We start from the raw sequence: 16,035 nt of genomic DNA, 5'->3' as shown, positions 1-16,035 counted from the left end.
AGTCACTACTTGTTTGGGTTTTTTAATCTTAACACCGGAATCCTCTGCCTCTTTCTCATCCTTTCAGTTGATTTCTATTCCAGTTCCATCCCTCGGCTGCTGCATCGTGTCTGGTATATTTGCACTGATTACTCGCTGGTAAGTTGCAGAATTGCCAGTTTTATTGAGGGCGGATTTCTTCAGTTTTCACCTTCAATGTGCGTAGGAACCTCGACAAAATGCTCAACCCCCAAGCTGACATAAATAGCAGATGCTTGAATTATTAATGTTTGCAATCCATGTTGCCCTCTGGAGCTGACAGTGGATGTAAGGTTGGTGTATGTTTGATAACTCCGAGGTGCATTTGGAGGTAAAGTTCATTCTCCCCACACCAAATTAACATTTGAATCATTAGATTCTGAGTCGTGCGAATCCGTTGACCATCAGAATGTTTCAAATGCTCTCTGTGTTTGAATTAACCAAGATTTTCTAAACAGTAGTGACAGGATTGGGAGGGTGGAATGACTGAATCGTCATGTTTTAATTTCCTTTAAGATAATGTGATGCTTAATAAGAATCGATGCCATTTCTCTGGAGGGTAGAGAATGACTTTTGCTTCCATTGAATGAAGCTCAGATGCTGGAATCAAGTGGATATTTTCGACGCTTAGAGTGGAAGGTTAAGGCGGTAAAGGAAAAATAAACAAATTCAGTTTTGCATTTAGGCGATGCAACCCTGAATAAATATGATCTGTGAATGTCATCCAAACTTGCCCCGTCTCTTTGCAGACACAGTCTGCATGGAGATATTAAAGGGGGCCGGCTCAGCACTGGGTGAGATTGGCTGTGCGGACGCTGCCGATGGTCAGGCCGTTTGCACTGATGCATCAGTCTGTCCACTGAAGTTCCGAGCTGCCTCCTGGAAATGGACCAGGTTGGGTTGCGCCGCGGATGCGCTTTGCACTCCAGTGCAATCGAATGCGTATTGGACCATTTTATTTTAAAAATCAAGTCATTCTCTTATCGCTACTGACGAGAACTTCAGGTCGTTTTGATATTGTTCTACATCCTCCACTTTTTTTAAGCAAAGGAGATTCAACTGGTCTTAGGGTTCCCGCCCCCAACATTGGCACCTCCCTGGCAGGAGGCTGTCTTCACTCCGCCCACTCCTGCACCTATTGGCTTATTTCCCTGTCGATCAGAAATGTTGTCCTCTGCTAACAACCAATTGCAGCCGGATACACGAGTAACGTCGTTTCTAACTTGTGGGTAATAGCGATCAATCATGGAGCACTGCCTAACAAATGATTATTATGTTCTGGTATGATCTTTTTACTTTTACAGTCTATTCTATGCTTGTGTTTTTAAATACAATTAAACCTTGTGCTTTTTTAACAACTTTCGCAACTTGCTCTGCATATGACAGATAACTTGGATTGAGACAAAAGGTGCAGTCTAATTGAGAGATTTCAGGGACATATGTAAACAAAAAGGGACCCTGGGAATGAACTGGAGGCCTGAGTCAAAGGGTTTTGTTGACTTTTATATATAGATAACAGAGGAACAGATAGGGATATGGGTCTGAATCGTGGAACTCACCAACTCAAAGGTATTGTGGGAGTGCCTTCACCAGATGAACTGTAGCAGTTTGAGAAGGCAGCCCACTACCACCTTCTGAAGTGCACTGGGGATGGACAATATGAATTCCCCCCCAAAAATGAAGGAATTAAAATAAAGATTCAACTCAGTTGAAGAGTTTAGTTCATGCATAGTGAATTAATTTAATTGTTTAGCTCTTGGTGCTCCCTAATGAGTTGAGAATTCTGGGGTGTGGAAGTGGACAAAGTTAATCTAACACCAGATATTTGGAAGTGAGCTTCGGAGAGGCTCAAGGGATTTATATATAAAATGTAGGTTACCTGGAAGTGAGTTACGATTGGTCTCCTACTGAGTGCTGCATATGGAATAAAAGATTCTGGTAAGTTGCAGGCTGGAATCAAATCAAAAGGTTTGGGTAGTTTATATGGAGAATGACAGGTAGTGATAGGTAAGTTACAGCTCAATTCAATCAGTGTTTGGCGGTTTATACAACATATTAATTTTACCTAAACCTTTAGGTTGTAACAGTATCTCCTTCACTGCTTATAATCATGGTTTGTTGTGGTCTCAGTGCTCCTAGAAAAATTCAAAACCTGCCCTATAATGTGTTTAAATAATTAAACTTTAGTCTTGGGACATGAATTCTCAGTTAATTCACATAGTCATAATTCATATATTTTGAAAAAAAAATACAAACCTGAAGGAATCCTACTTTAAGATGAAAATTTGCCCAAATGAGAAAAACAACATGAGTTTGCCCCAAAAGAACAGCAACAACGTCCTGCACCTGCAACATAATAAAACATCCCAAATGCCCAAGGGTGCTTCACAGGACAGTTATCAAACACGAAGAAGAAACTAACCAATATCTTGATTAAATAGATAGGTTTTAAGATGTGACTGGAAGTAGGAGAGAGAGGTAATGAAGCAGGCAAGTTAAAGGTGGGAATTCTAGGCTTTGGAAGCAAGGCATTTGAAGGCAGAGCCATTTACAGGAAGTGACGAAAATCAGAGATACAGAAGAGGCCAGAATTAAAAGTGTACAGAGGTCACTGAATATTGTAGGGCTGGAAGAGGTTAAAGAAATAGAGGGGAATGAGGCTGTGAAAAGATTTAAATTTAAAGAAAACGGTTTTCAAAATGAGACCATGCATCAGTGCAAGTAAAGGGGTAATGAGTAAACAGGACTTGGTACAAGTTAGAATACAGGCAAAAATGAGTCAGGAACCATGACAGATTTTATTTTTGGTCCTCTTTAATCCTGAGAGATAGTGTCATTTACAGAATTTGCACCAATTTCTTGACTCATCAGCTAATTCAAGGAATCAACCCGTAATGTTCTTTGTCTTCATAGTTTACTTTCACATTGTATAGACATCTCAATAATTACAGAGTTAGTTTAAAAATGTCAGTGGGCAGAACAATAGCCATTAGAATTCAATGGTGTCCATGTCATGCAAAGATATAATGGTAATAATCTTATTAGTAGAGCTGAGATTGAGATTAAAAGAGTCTGTAGGGTCTTCTTACACGTAAGATATAAATGTCCAGATAATTTAGTGCAACCAATTTTAATAGTTACAAATAAACAACACGTCAGAGGAAGATATGTCCCATTTTAATCAGTTCAGTCCAGTTGTGAGACATAGAGAAATATTCAAGTCCCAGAGGCAGACAATGACTCATTCAACTGATTTTTTTCTGTATGATATCTTACATTGTGAGAAAAGAGTGAAGAGCCTTGACATCTAGGATGTGATCTTTTTGAGATATTGAAGCTACTAAAATATTAAAGCTTAATTTGTGCAATTAAGTTAAATTATAGTTCTAGATTAGGATAAAGATTCAAATCAGAAAATAAAGCAAACATGAAACTAAAATTCTCATCACGAAGGTGGTGGATGTACTGCTTGTCACCTTCCAAAATATTTACATGTACATTTTAGAATGGTTCCTACAGACTGGAAGGCAGCAAAAATAACCCCACTGCTTAAGAAAGAGGGAAAGAGAAAACAGGGAACTACAGATTAGTTTGCATGACATCAGTCATAGGGAAATGCTAGAATCCATTATTAAGGAAGTGGTAACAGACACTTAGAAAATATTAATATAAGGATTGGGGAAAGTCGATGTGGATTATGAGAGGAAAATCATGCTTACTGTAGTTTACGTTTCTTGCAACAGTTTTTCCCTTAACCTCTGAGCACAACAACCAATTTGAACGAAAGATAATCTAACACTTACTCATTTGCTGGGGTCCTTATTGCATCACTCTGACCTTCATCCAGTTCTGGTTCTCAGAGATGAAAAGGCAATCATTGCACCCCCAGTCCTTAGTTTCTCCATGCCCATTGTATACATGTAGACAGAAGCATCATGTTATTTAAAATTATATAACTACTCTGATTTAAAGGACTTCCATATGTTTGAATGTAAATATAGCTTATGAGTGTGATCCAAAAGCTTAGTTAAGAAATGATAGCACATACAGATAACAGCCCTTTATTGATCTGGATGCTAGAGTCTGATGCTGTTTGAATTTATAGGGACTTACTTTGATTCGGAATCTGCATCCAAGGATTTAGGCCACACAATGACCTTAGCAAGTGCAGCAATGGTAGGAAGGTCCTATGGAAATATTTGGGAAACAGAATTTCCTTCAAATGGATCTTCAGTATAAGACACGCAAACGTTCTTACAGTTATGCTAAAACAGCCAACTCCCATGATAAATCCTAGAGATATTAAAAATAAATTGACAAGTAATAAGTTAATAAACTGGGGTTTTAAAAGATCTTAGTATGAAGGAAAGCTTTGTGAGAGGTGAGAAGATTGATAGTGTTGGGATTCTGAGATTTAAATGAGTCTATTATGATGAATTGTGAACATGCAGGAAGAAGGAAGCAGAAAGAAAGGAAGGAAATCTAAACTCATTAACTGACTTAATTGGGTCAGTTGGGTTAGCCAGGCAAAATGAAGGTCCGAGTCTTATAAGGAAAAGTGGGAAATGCCAAAACTGCTAAATGCCCTTGGATAAAGGATGAGGAAGTATTCACTTTGTTATCTCCAGAAGCTATCAAGGTGAAAAATGCAGCAGAATGTTTGACTGCCTCTAGTGCTGTGTCTCAACTGTCAATGTAGGTCAGATATATCCTGACATCATCACTGGAGAGAAACACTTTAGATTCTAAACTCGGAGCCACAACTGAAGCATTGATTTGCATGTAGACATAAGGATGCAGACTCTGTATTAGTATGAAACAGGCAGGCACATTCACCTAAACAGGCAAATATACACATGGAAAGAGACAAATCCAGACACACAATAAACACACATATACAAAAACACACATAGGAATAAACATACAAACACATATCCATGTAAATGCATGAACCCATCAGCTAAATACATGCCACAAATGCATATACCCAAGTGCATAAATTTCTCTGCAAAAACAAAAATACATAAATGTTCATACACATATGGTCAGACATACTGTAACTGCAGACTAAACCAGATACATATAGAAACATGAAGAGGTAATTCCACCTTTACACACACAAACATACATACACATTCATGCAAATGCATGCGCACATTCACATAACAATAATATTTTCAAAAATAAACTTTATTCATAACAATATATATAAGTGCAAAAAACAGTGCATGACTGTTTACATTCATAGTGTCATTCAGTCTATACAATCACAGTGTTATCGATTTTATACATTGGTACTGTTAGCACATTATGTGTACATAGCACCATTGCTAGTCATGTGGCCTCCTGGGGTGATACAAACTTTAATTGCAGAGTATGGCATCTAGGAGCCATTGTCTGCCATTTCCTGTCTGTATTAGCTGATAGATTTGTGCTGTCTGTAGCCATGTTACACATACCTCTGTGTTTATCACCATCTATCACTTCAATTTAATGAGATTGAATCTGCCTTTATAGCTTCCAATGCTGATGATTTCACACACATTGTAATATAGTGACCTTGTCACCTATACCCAATGACTCCGATACTAACATCCAGTATTCCCAACACCCCTACCTCCAGTCCATCATCACTACACCCTCCAACCATACCTCATACTTCTCCTCATCTACTTCTCATTTGACCCGTCCTGGTGCAAATTGGGAGTCATAGAGCCATGGAATCATACAGCATAGAAACAGACCCTTCAGCCCAACCCACCCATGCCAACCAAGGTGCTTTCCTTAGCTTGTCCCATTTGCTTGCATTTGGCTCATATTCCTCTGAACCTTTCCTATCCATGAACCTGCCCGAATGTTTTTAAAACATTGTAAATGTACCTTAACCACTTCCCACCAACCTCTGTGTGAAAAACTTGACCTCAAGTACCCTTTAAATCATTTCACTCTCACCTTAAAACTATGACCTCTAGTTTTAGACTCCTGACCCTGGGAAAAAGACTATAACCATCCACCTTACCTATGCCCCTCATGATTTTATAAATCTCTGTTAGGTCACCTCTCGGCTTCCTTCACTCCAGGGAAAACAGTCCCTGCCTATCCAGTCTCTCCTTATAACTCAAGCCATCCAGACCTGGCAACATCCTTGTGAATATTTTTTGCCCCCTCTCTAGCTTTGTCACATCTTCCTATAGTATGGCGACCAGCACTGCACACAATATTCCAGGTGCGGTCTCACTAATGTTGGATACAGCTGTAATATGACGTCTCAACTCTTGTACTCAGTGCCCCATCCAATGAAAGCAAGCATGCTATACACCTTCTTCACCAATTTGTCCACTGAATCAGGGTCTCTCTGTTCTATAACACTCCCCAGGGTCTTGTCATTCACAGTGTATGTCCTGTCCTGGTTTAACTTCCCAAAATGCCTCACTTTGTACTTGTCTAAATTAAATTCCATCTGCCATTCCTTTGCCCACTTTCTCAGTTGATCTAGATCCTGTTGTAACCTTAGACAACCTTCTTCACTTTCCACCGCACGACCAATTTTGGTCTCATCCACAAACTTACTAATCCACCTATGTGCCACCTACGTTCTCATCCAAATCAATATATATGCCAAGGGACCCAGCACCAATCCCTGCAGAACACCACTGGTCACAGGCCTCCAATCTGAAAAACAACCTTTCGGTCTCTTTCCACCAAGCCGATTTTGTATCCAACTACTATCTCTCCCTGGATCCTATATGATCTCAACTTGCTGAAGTCCATGTAGACAACATCTACCACCTTGCCCTTATCACTCATCTTAGTCAGCTCTTCAAAAAACTCAGTGAATTTCAGGGACATGATTTCCCATGCGCAAAGCTATGTTGACTATCCCTTATCAGTCCTTGCCTTTCCAAATGCAGGTAGATCCTGTCTTTTGATGAGTAAAGCCCATAATGCTGGACTGAGTCTTGATCGTGAGCACCTCTACTCGCTGCTGATACACATGTATCCTTTTGTTCATTGTGAATATGTTGAATTGCAAAATACAAGATGAAGAGACTTGAGTGATATCTACACCATTGTCATGCATTATTGAGTAATTGATATGGAATCTGCCACAAACACACATACACACACACACACACACACACACACACACACACACACACACACACACACACACACACACACACACACAATTACAGAATATGGGAACTATAGGGTCCAGGCTCTGCTCTCATACTGTACAGAGCAACCTGATCTTAGATAGGTACGAGGCCCCTATCACAGTTGGCCTCAGTGGCCTCAGATGTTTCTATTTACTCACAAGTGGCCATACCTTGACCCAGGCATCCAGTAACTTATGAACACTGCTAAGACTCAGGGAGCCTTGGATCACACAGCAGGCAGAAAGGTCTATCCACCCAGCTGATCTTGTGGCTGTGTTTTCAGCCCTGATGTTGCAACTGTGCATGAGTCTGGTGGATCAGGAACCTCAATGACAGCTATGTGCCAAAACTCCCAGATGTATTAATAGTTGTGTTTGGATATTGCACAAGCATGTCAGTTTCTGCCTGTTCACATGTATGCATGGAGTGTGAATCAATGTGTCAGAGTTGGTAGATGAGCGTGTATATCAGTGCACATATATGGATGTGTCAAAGTGTATAAGGATGCATATGTGTGTGTGTGTGTGTCAGTGTGCATGTATTTGCGTACAGGGATGTACGCTCCAGTGTCCGTGGGTGCTGAGTGTATTATCAGCATAGACGTGAGTCTGTTTTATTTAAATCATTCATGGAATGTGGTGTCATGGTATGTTTAACCTTCATTTCCCATTCCCAGTTACCCTTGAGAAGGTGGCGATGGGATATCTTCCAGCCCCAATGGTGAAGGTATTCCCACATTTCTCTTGAGTGGGGGAGTTCCAGGTTTTTGCCTCAGTGCTGATGATATTGGTCCAAGTTTGGATGATATGTGACTTGGAGGGGAATTTTGAGGTAGGTACTGCAACCCTTGTCCTTCCAGATTTGAAGGTCATTGGTTTGGAAGGAACTGTCAAAGAAGTAATGGCTTTTGCAGCAGTGGATTTTCTAGATACTATACACAGCAGACACAATGCATAGATGGAGAAAAGACCATCCTTTTCAGGCAAAGGATGGGGTGCTCTTCAGCTCAATTGCTTGATGTCAGCATTGTAGAGCCTCTTTGTGGCCTTTGTGGGATGGTCAGAAATCTGCTGTTATGCTTATGTCCCACCAGGCTGGTCCTGTGATTTATCTGCTTCCTGTTCTGTATAACGTAAGATGATTGCAGTGATGGAGGTCACCTTTACTCGCTGGCTATTTTACAATGTAAATCATCAACTCCTGCTGTCCCTCTCATAGTCAACTATGATATTAAAAATATCTTTCTCAAGGTGAAGGTTGCTCACACTCAGAAACTCAAAAGTTTTCTGCATTTCGGTATCAAAATTTCTAAGAGCAAGTAAAGCACAGGTTGGACATAGAGTCAAGATCCTTCTGTGCTGACCTCTCAAGCATTCCCAGAAGCAGATACAGAAAAGTGTCATTAGTGTAGAGATCTATCTATATTGCCAATAATTACCAAACAAAACTCCCGTTACAATGCCGAAACTCTCCTAGATCAATTTAACCCTGGTGGAATATATTGTGAACGTCCTTCAACATTTTCCTTCAAACAGTAACAATAGATACTGAATAAAGTTATCTCTACACAGTTCCATCAAACCTTAATTCCCATTTGCACACCATGTTCTCATCCATAAATGTTTCAGGAACAAAGAAGGCCAATGGGCTTGAATGAATAAGGCATTCAGACCCAACCTTTGCCCTTTGGTTATGGATCTTCCACAATGTCAGCAGTTTCTTGGAGTCCGTGTGAACCCACTGTCTGCCATTTCATTGTGTAGTGTTTCCTCTTGCCAGCAACTCTTAATTATTTGTTGAAATGATTCTCGGATTTGCTTCATGAATTTTTTTCCCCAGCTCTTACTCTCTGGTTTCAATCAAACACAATTAAATGCATTTATAAACTCTGTAAATACAGACATTGAATGCATAAGCAAGGAAGTGATATCCTGCATATCTTGGGTTAGGCCTCAGCTGGAGTTTTGTGTCCATTTCTGGCACTACATCTCTGGAGGGAATAAAGGGCTGTAAACAGTTCTGAGGACGTTTATCCAAACTTTTTCAGGGATGCAAGAGTTTAAGTACGTAGAGAAGCAAGAAAAGGTTGGTTGTTCTCATTAGAATAGGGAAGGTTAAGACATAAAAGAGGCACTAAAAATTATTCAGCATTTTTGTCAAGGAAGTAGGGGAAAGAAAAGCAAACTGAGAAATATCCACATCTCAAGGATTAATAAGGTCTGGGATGAACAAGCTGAAATGGTGTTGGAATCTGATTCCATAGTAATGTTAGGAAGGCAATTGAATATGAAAAGGACCAATTTGCAGATGTACAGGCGAAACACAGGTGCGTGGGATGAAATTAAACAGTTCTTTAGGTGATTTAGGTGTGATGGATAAATGACCTCCTTTTAAGCTGAAGGCTTCTTTGATTCTAATATTCAAACCTAACCAGATCCTTGTGATCTTGGCATCAAAGAGGGTAGGCACTGCAAGTAAAGGAGCAGAACTGCACTCAATGTGTATTCCTTCTCTCTCTCTGCAACTGTAAGTCATTGCACTATTTCCATTTCTAAGTCTTGTTACAATGGATAATATTTTTGAAGCTTCTCACCTCCCTCAGCCTTCATCTATCACTGAATGTACAGCAGGCATTTAAAACCTCAGCTTGATGTCAATGAAAATTTCTTGACTGACCTATTTGTTTCATCCTTGGTATCTTGTATTTCAGGATTTGTCTCTTCAGTTCATGTTTTGCAACCTAGAAAATATTTTATTATTATACCGCTTAATCCATATAAAACTCATTTAGTGCATCAACATATTCCCACTGTGTCAACATGAATTCAATGGATTGGGACTGAATAGATGAGTACATTCAAAAGGAATGGAAAGCAGGTTAGAGAATCATGGCTACAGTGTTGCTCCCCATCACCTAAGGGATGCTCCCTATTGGGAATGTGTCTCTGGTTAGTTTTCTCCTATTGTGCAGTTCATTTCCATTGTTCAACTGGAAGTTTGATAAATGGACAGAAGTGAGTGTTTGAGAATATTTTCTGCACCCAAATCCAGAAAGGAAAGAGTCAGATAATTGAGTAAAATTAATATTACATTAGTCTGTCCATCCATTTCCATCAATCTGTCTAAAATTTGGCATTAGGCTGCAGAGGAAGGCACTAAGGTTTAAGTAGCATTTTAAAGAAAGAGAGGGAAAGATTGAGTGGTGGAGAGTTGAAGGGAGAGAGTTGCAGAGCTTAGGGTCTTGCTGAGCATGACCACATTTGGGGAGTGATTAACAATAGGAGAGTGCAAGGGAACAACACCAAAAGAGCTGAAATCTCGATCTTAATCTCTATTCTCATTTAAGCAAGTAGTATGAAGCAGGTTTTTTATATTTATTGTTAAATCTACTGATTGTGTTATTATTCTCATCTTGCCCAAATGAAAGCAAATCATTTTGATTTTATTTCTTATTCACTGGTTTGAACTGTTTGGATCATCTGCAACCAGAGATTTGGAAGAGGCTGTTTTTATTGTTGTTAGCTCATGGGCAGATATATTTTAAATCAGACCACCAGTTTAAACTGAGATTTCTGGGGATTAACAGTGGCATGATACTTTAGATTATTGGAATGAAAGTTGTTTATAGAGTGCATTGCCTATTGGAAGCATATGTTGGAAAATTGTGAATGTCTTCGACATCCTTCCTGGACTTGGAAAGCCTTGAAAAATATAATTGTTGTGTCACAATTCAATCTTCCATCAGGTTCCATGTTAGGTTGGATGGTGATGTTTATGCCCACGTCCACCATTAGGGATACAGGCATGGATCCAAAGACAAAAGATCCTATCGTGCTTATAAGCAGAGCTTTAGAATTCAGAAGTGTTGGTTAGATGTGAGGTTTCCAAGTTTATCGCCGTTGCAAGGCATTAATTGTTGACAGCCACAGGTGAGGAATTTGCATTCTGTCATTTGTTTATGGGAAGCTGTGATTAAAATTTCAGTGTTAAACTCCCTTTCTTCAGAAGCCACCTGTAGTTAGCAATGTCCCACATTATGCAGGAATGATACCAGTACTGCAGCTCAGTATGTTAAGAATTAAACATGAAAATTAATTTAACCTTGCCTGCAAACATGCAAATCTTCTAGTGGAGGGTTATTAACATTTGGGTGAGTTTTGACTCTGGTATAGCTTTAGTTTCCTTCTGCTTCCTAGCTGGGGTTGTTGCTTTGCAGTAGACCATTTTAAAGGCTAGGGAAAAGACTGGGGACACAAAGTCCAGCAATAAACACAAGAGCATCCTTTCACTCTCTAAATTCAAAGTCCACTTCCTGTCCAAGTGCTTGTCTAAATGCCTTTTAAATGCTGTAATTGTATCTGCTTCTACCACCTCCTCTGGCAGCTTGTTCCATATAACCACCAATTGCTGCCCCTTAGAACTCCTTTAAATTTCTCCCCTCTCGCCTTAACCCTATGCCCTCTAGTTTTAGTCTCCCCCACCCTAGGAAAAAGACTCTGATGTTCTACCCTACCTATGCTCCTCATAATTTTGTAAACCACAATAAGGTCACCCCTCAGCCCCTTGGGAGCAGGATGGGATCACTCTTCTCCCCGCTCTCTTGGAGCAGATTGAGAGCTCAGAGACCGTCTGTGAGTGGTGGGGATTCACTGAAACCATCTCTGGAATTCTCCAGGGTCAGTGTGGGGTTCACAGATTAATGTTAATGTTCCTGGAGAAATCTGTCTAACCAGTAATTATTTTTGTAATTAGATTGTCCTGTGGAAGACTCTTACTGCCTATATAAGCACAAGGAGACTGGAATATTCCAGAATCTCCGGCACCTGCCTCTGCTCCATCATCTGTGAAGCTTTGTGAATAGGTGTGACCGATGCCGAAAAACAGTAAGGTTACACAACGTGAGCACAGTAATGAGCCTGTCACGGAGTCTGTCGCCGACCTCCTTGCTGGAGAAGAACCTATTGACTACAAGCACAGTGTGCTCAATGTAGGAGGAGTCCCACCCACCAAGGACAAGGATGTAGAGAACACAATGGAGATCGATGATCGGCCAGCCTGGAACAATAAACTGCAGTATATCCTGGCTCAGATTGGCTACTCGGTGGGTCTGGGAAATGTCTGGCGTTTTCCCTACCTGTGTCAGAAAAATGGTGGAGGTAAGGAATAGGTTTCAGATTTCATTCGTCCTTGAATGGTTTTAAACAATAATCGCAATTTCACACGTTACTGCGATAGAGAGAAGTTGGAGGCATTCAGGAACTCTGTGGGTGTTGGGGGCGTGGAGGTTGAGGGGAGAAAAGACTAACGGGTGAGGAGCGACCAAAGGAGGTGTGAGGAAGCAATGAGGGAGGTAAAAGGAGAGACTGAGGGAGGTGGGAGGCAAGATTGAGTCTAGTGTGAGGGGAGATTGAGGGAGGTGGAAGGCGAGATTGAAGGAGGTGTGAGGCAAGATTGAGGGTGATGCGAGGGGGCACTGAGGGTGGTGTGAGGAGAGACTGATGGAGGTACAAGGAGAGACTGATCGGAAGTGCGTGTATAAATTAAAGAAGGAGAGACAGGTGGAGCAGGTATTAGGTGAGGAGGAGAGATTGTAGGAGGTTGGAAGAGAGATTGAGAGAGGTGGGGAGGAGAAGGAAGGAAGAGAGTTGGAAGTGAGAAAGGAAGCTAAAGGGAGAGATTAAAGGAGCTAGAAAGACAGATTGAGGGAGCTGGGTTGAGAAGTTAAGAAGAGGTGGAAGGAACGGTTGAGAGAATTGAGGACAGCCATGGTTTGGAGGATTTCATAATGACTGGCTCAGCTCTGCAGAAAATAGTGCTGGCAATTTAAACGCAATGAGAGAGGAGAAATACTTGCAGTTTTGGGGGGATCCGTTGTAGAAAAGAACAAGGGAATTTTGAAGGAGCTGTGAATACAATAATGTTTATAAAATATGCAAGAAAGGAACAATTGAAACAAGAACAAAGACACAAGAGATTCTGCAGATGCTGGAATCGATCGGAAACGGCGACTGTTTATTTCCCTCGATTGAAACAAGAAGTCATCCAGCTACGCACCATTGACCACTACCACTAATTGTATTATTGACTGGTGATTAAAAGTGAGTAAATAGATGAAGTTGGTGTGTAGTCTCATTGCAGAACTTGTTCACCTGAGCTTAAACCTATTTTTGTGTTTGCCGGTAAAATGGTAAGTCGATATGTAGACTGTGAATGATTTTCATTTATTAACTCCGTAACTTCCTTGATTGCCATTTATTAGTTATCTACCAAAGTAATGTGTAATACTGGTGAAAATACTGAACTTATGCTGAATGAAGTAACATTCTTGGATGAGAGGGTTTGTTATGAGGCTCACTATGACCAGCCAGAATAACAGTTTCAAGACAGCAGATTATAGCAAGCTCAGCCAATAATAGATAGCACTAAGGGAAAAGGGCAAGAACATACAACCATAATCCGGATGGAGTGTGGTTGAGGAATTTTTTTTATGATGGATGTAACCAGCTGTTCTATAGTACTAGGTCTATATAGCAGAGTCTCATTGCTGAATTAAATGTCATGTGGATTTCTGTTAAACTCCTTTTGCTTTGTTTCTTGCTTTGTATTTGCTAAAAACTTGTTTATCCTGATTAAGTTGATGTCCTGCGATTTAATGATTGGATTAGCTAGTAAGCACTAGATCTGTGCAAAGAGACAGGAATTACTGAAATTAATTCCTATTCTCAAACTCTCATCTCTAGAAAGAAATGACAGCTTTTGTCTTTTTGCTTCCATGGTCATGAATACTCAGTGGATAGTAAGGACTGAGGAAACAAAGAGGCAAAAGTGAAAGGGGAGATGACATGAATGTTGTAGTTGGGGCAAAGCAATGTTTTTCTTAAGGTTCAATCAATTGAGTGGGGTTGGAGAGAATGGAGCAGTGAGCACTGGGATTAGTTTGGGATTAATAAAGGGGCTTTGGGGATAGAGTGAGGGAGCTGAGTTATTTTGCATTGATTCAGTCACATGGCAATCTGAGATGCTACTGACCTACCACCGTGAGGAAGAAGTTTAGCAGCTGTTCTTCAAGTACTTGCAGTGACGTGAAACAGCACCACAAGTTATTGATTACAGTCCTCCCTTTCCCCTGCCCCCCAATAGATTTCACAGATCTTTTAACATTGTTATTACTGGCTCCTCGTGAAAGGGGTTAGTTTGCGATAGATGGATTGGAGACAGTATGGAGTAATGGGACCATATTAGGATTAAAACAGAGCTCTATGGAGAGTGGGGGACATTGGTATTGAAATATAGATGGAGGAGAGAATGGTAAATTGGACTGGGCTGGGGGTTCATATGAACAATGTGGATGGATGGGGTACTAGGACTCAGAAAGGGCTACATGGAGACCTCAGAATTGTGGGATTAGTTTGGAATCAATACTGAGCCACAATGAATGCATATAATAAGACAGACCAAACAAGAACAACAGATTTCCTTCTATGACACCAATCTAGTACTGAGAATTAACTGTTTTGAATTTAATTAATTAAATTTAAATTTATCAGCTGCAGTGATTGGATTTGAGCTTGTGTGTCCGGATAATATATTCAAACCTATGGATTGCTAGTCTATTAATTTAACAACTATGTCACCATTACCCCATGCAAGATGATAGGGAATGTTGATCGGTAAAATTACTGAGGGGTTGATGCAAGAATATGGAGAGAAGGTGGGGGTGTGGGGAATGGGTGAGTGAGATTAGTTTTGGATTGATACAGGGTATTGAGGAAAGAGTAAAACAGTGGGATTAATCTGGGAATCCTGTATCAAGATGGGAATTCCTGTATCCTGGAGAAAGGTTTCCAAAATCATATCATTGGTCCACTCTTGAATGACCGGTGAGATTAGTTTGGGGATTGTTTTTTTTGTGCTGTAACTGTTTTATGTTAATTTATACAAAGCAGGCTTCACAGAAAGCAATAGGACAGATACCAAATTAATCTGTTGAGGTTTGAATAATTTCCATGAAACAAGGAAAGATCCCATACTACCAGGAATGCTGTGAACTCATCCTGGACAGTAATATATCTGAAAAAGGGCTGCTCCAGGGTGGCAATACCCCCCTCCCTTCAAGTTAGTTTCAGCATGCTGCATTTAAAAATCCAAAAGTACAAAACTATGAAATTTGGGACAGTCACTCCACATTGCGAGAAGAAAAGCTAGCTGTGGTAATGGCAGACTACAGTTTTATACATTGAAATCCAGTCACACAGCATCATTTGAATGATAATTAATTTGACCCAGACTAAGCTACATTTGGAGTCATTTCAGGGTCAAATCAAGAGGGGCTTAATAAGGCATTTCCATTCGTGAGTCTTCTTTCTGACCCTGACACAGCTTCTGCAGCAGAGGAGCGCGTGATGGTGGGGTGTATTGGAATTTCTCAGTGACCTATTTTAGGAGGAGCCGACCAAGGCAGGATCTAATAACAGCCTAATTTTAAACTGTATAGAATGGGTAAATATATTTCACAGTGTGATATGCTGGTTGAAATGAGCAAAGGAAGTATTTTGGAACTATTAATCTAGAGCGATGGACCTGGATAGAGGAGGGAGAGGTGAAGCAATGTTGTGATGGAGGAACTGCAGACTAGTATAGAGGATGATTGAGTAAACTGGGCTGAGTGACATTATCCTTCATGTGACCTTGTGAAAAGGAAGGGAAGGAGTTGCATGGTTTAAAGGTCCTGGGAGGGAAAGAGTTATTGTTGGTGTGGAAAGAGGAGGAGGTTTGAAATAAGAGATGATTGTATCTAGAGTTGTTCACCACTTTGCTGTTCCTCCCTGGGTTTTTGGTGCAGCTGGCATCACTCTCC

General features: G+C 40.4%; 1 protein-coding gene across 2 annotated transcripts in view; it reads left to right on the top strand.

The window, feature by feature from the left end:
- The first annotated feature begins 1 nt into the window (after position 1).
- Positions 2-16,035, top strand: part of slc6a17 (solute carrier family 6 member 17) — a 55,752-nt gene continuing 39,718 nt past the window's right edge. Inside the window, exons 1-3 of one of the 2 annotated variants that reach the window (XM_052034590.1) lie at positions 15-138; positions 7,855-8,009; positions 11,931-12,334. In XM_052034590.1, coding sequence (XP_051890550.1) covers positions 12,049-12,334 — 286 coding nt within the window. In that variant the 5' untranslated portion in view covers positions 15-138; positions 7,855-8,009; positions 11,931-12,048. Of the gene's footprint in view, positions 139-7,854; positions 8,010-11,930; positions 12,335-16,035 lie in introns of both variants that reach the window. The other variant, XM_052034591.1, reaches the window with a different exon arrangement.

This window comes from Pristis pectinata, chromosome 20 (assembly GCF_009764475.1).
Source record: "Pristis pectinata isolate sPriPec2 chromosome 20, sPriPec2.1.pri, whole genome shotgun sequence".
NCBI classification, from domain to species: domain Eukaryota; kingdom Metazoa; phylum Chordata; class Chondrichthyes; order Rhinopristiformes; family Pristidae; genus Pristis; species Pristis pectinata.
This window is presented reverse-complemented; position numbering and strand designations above follow the sequence as displayed.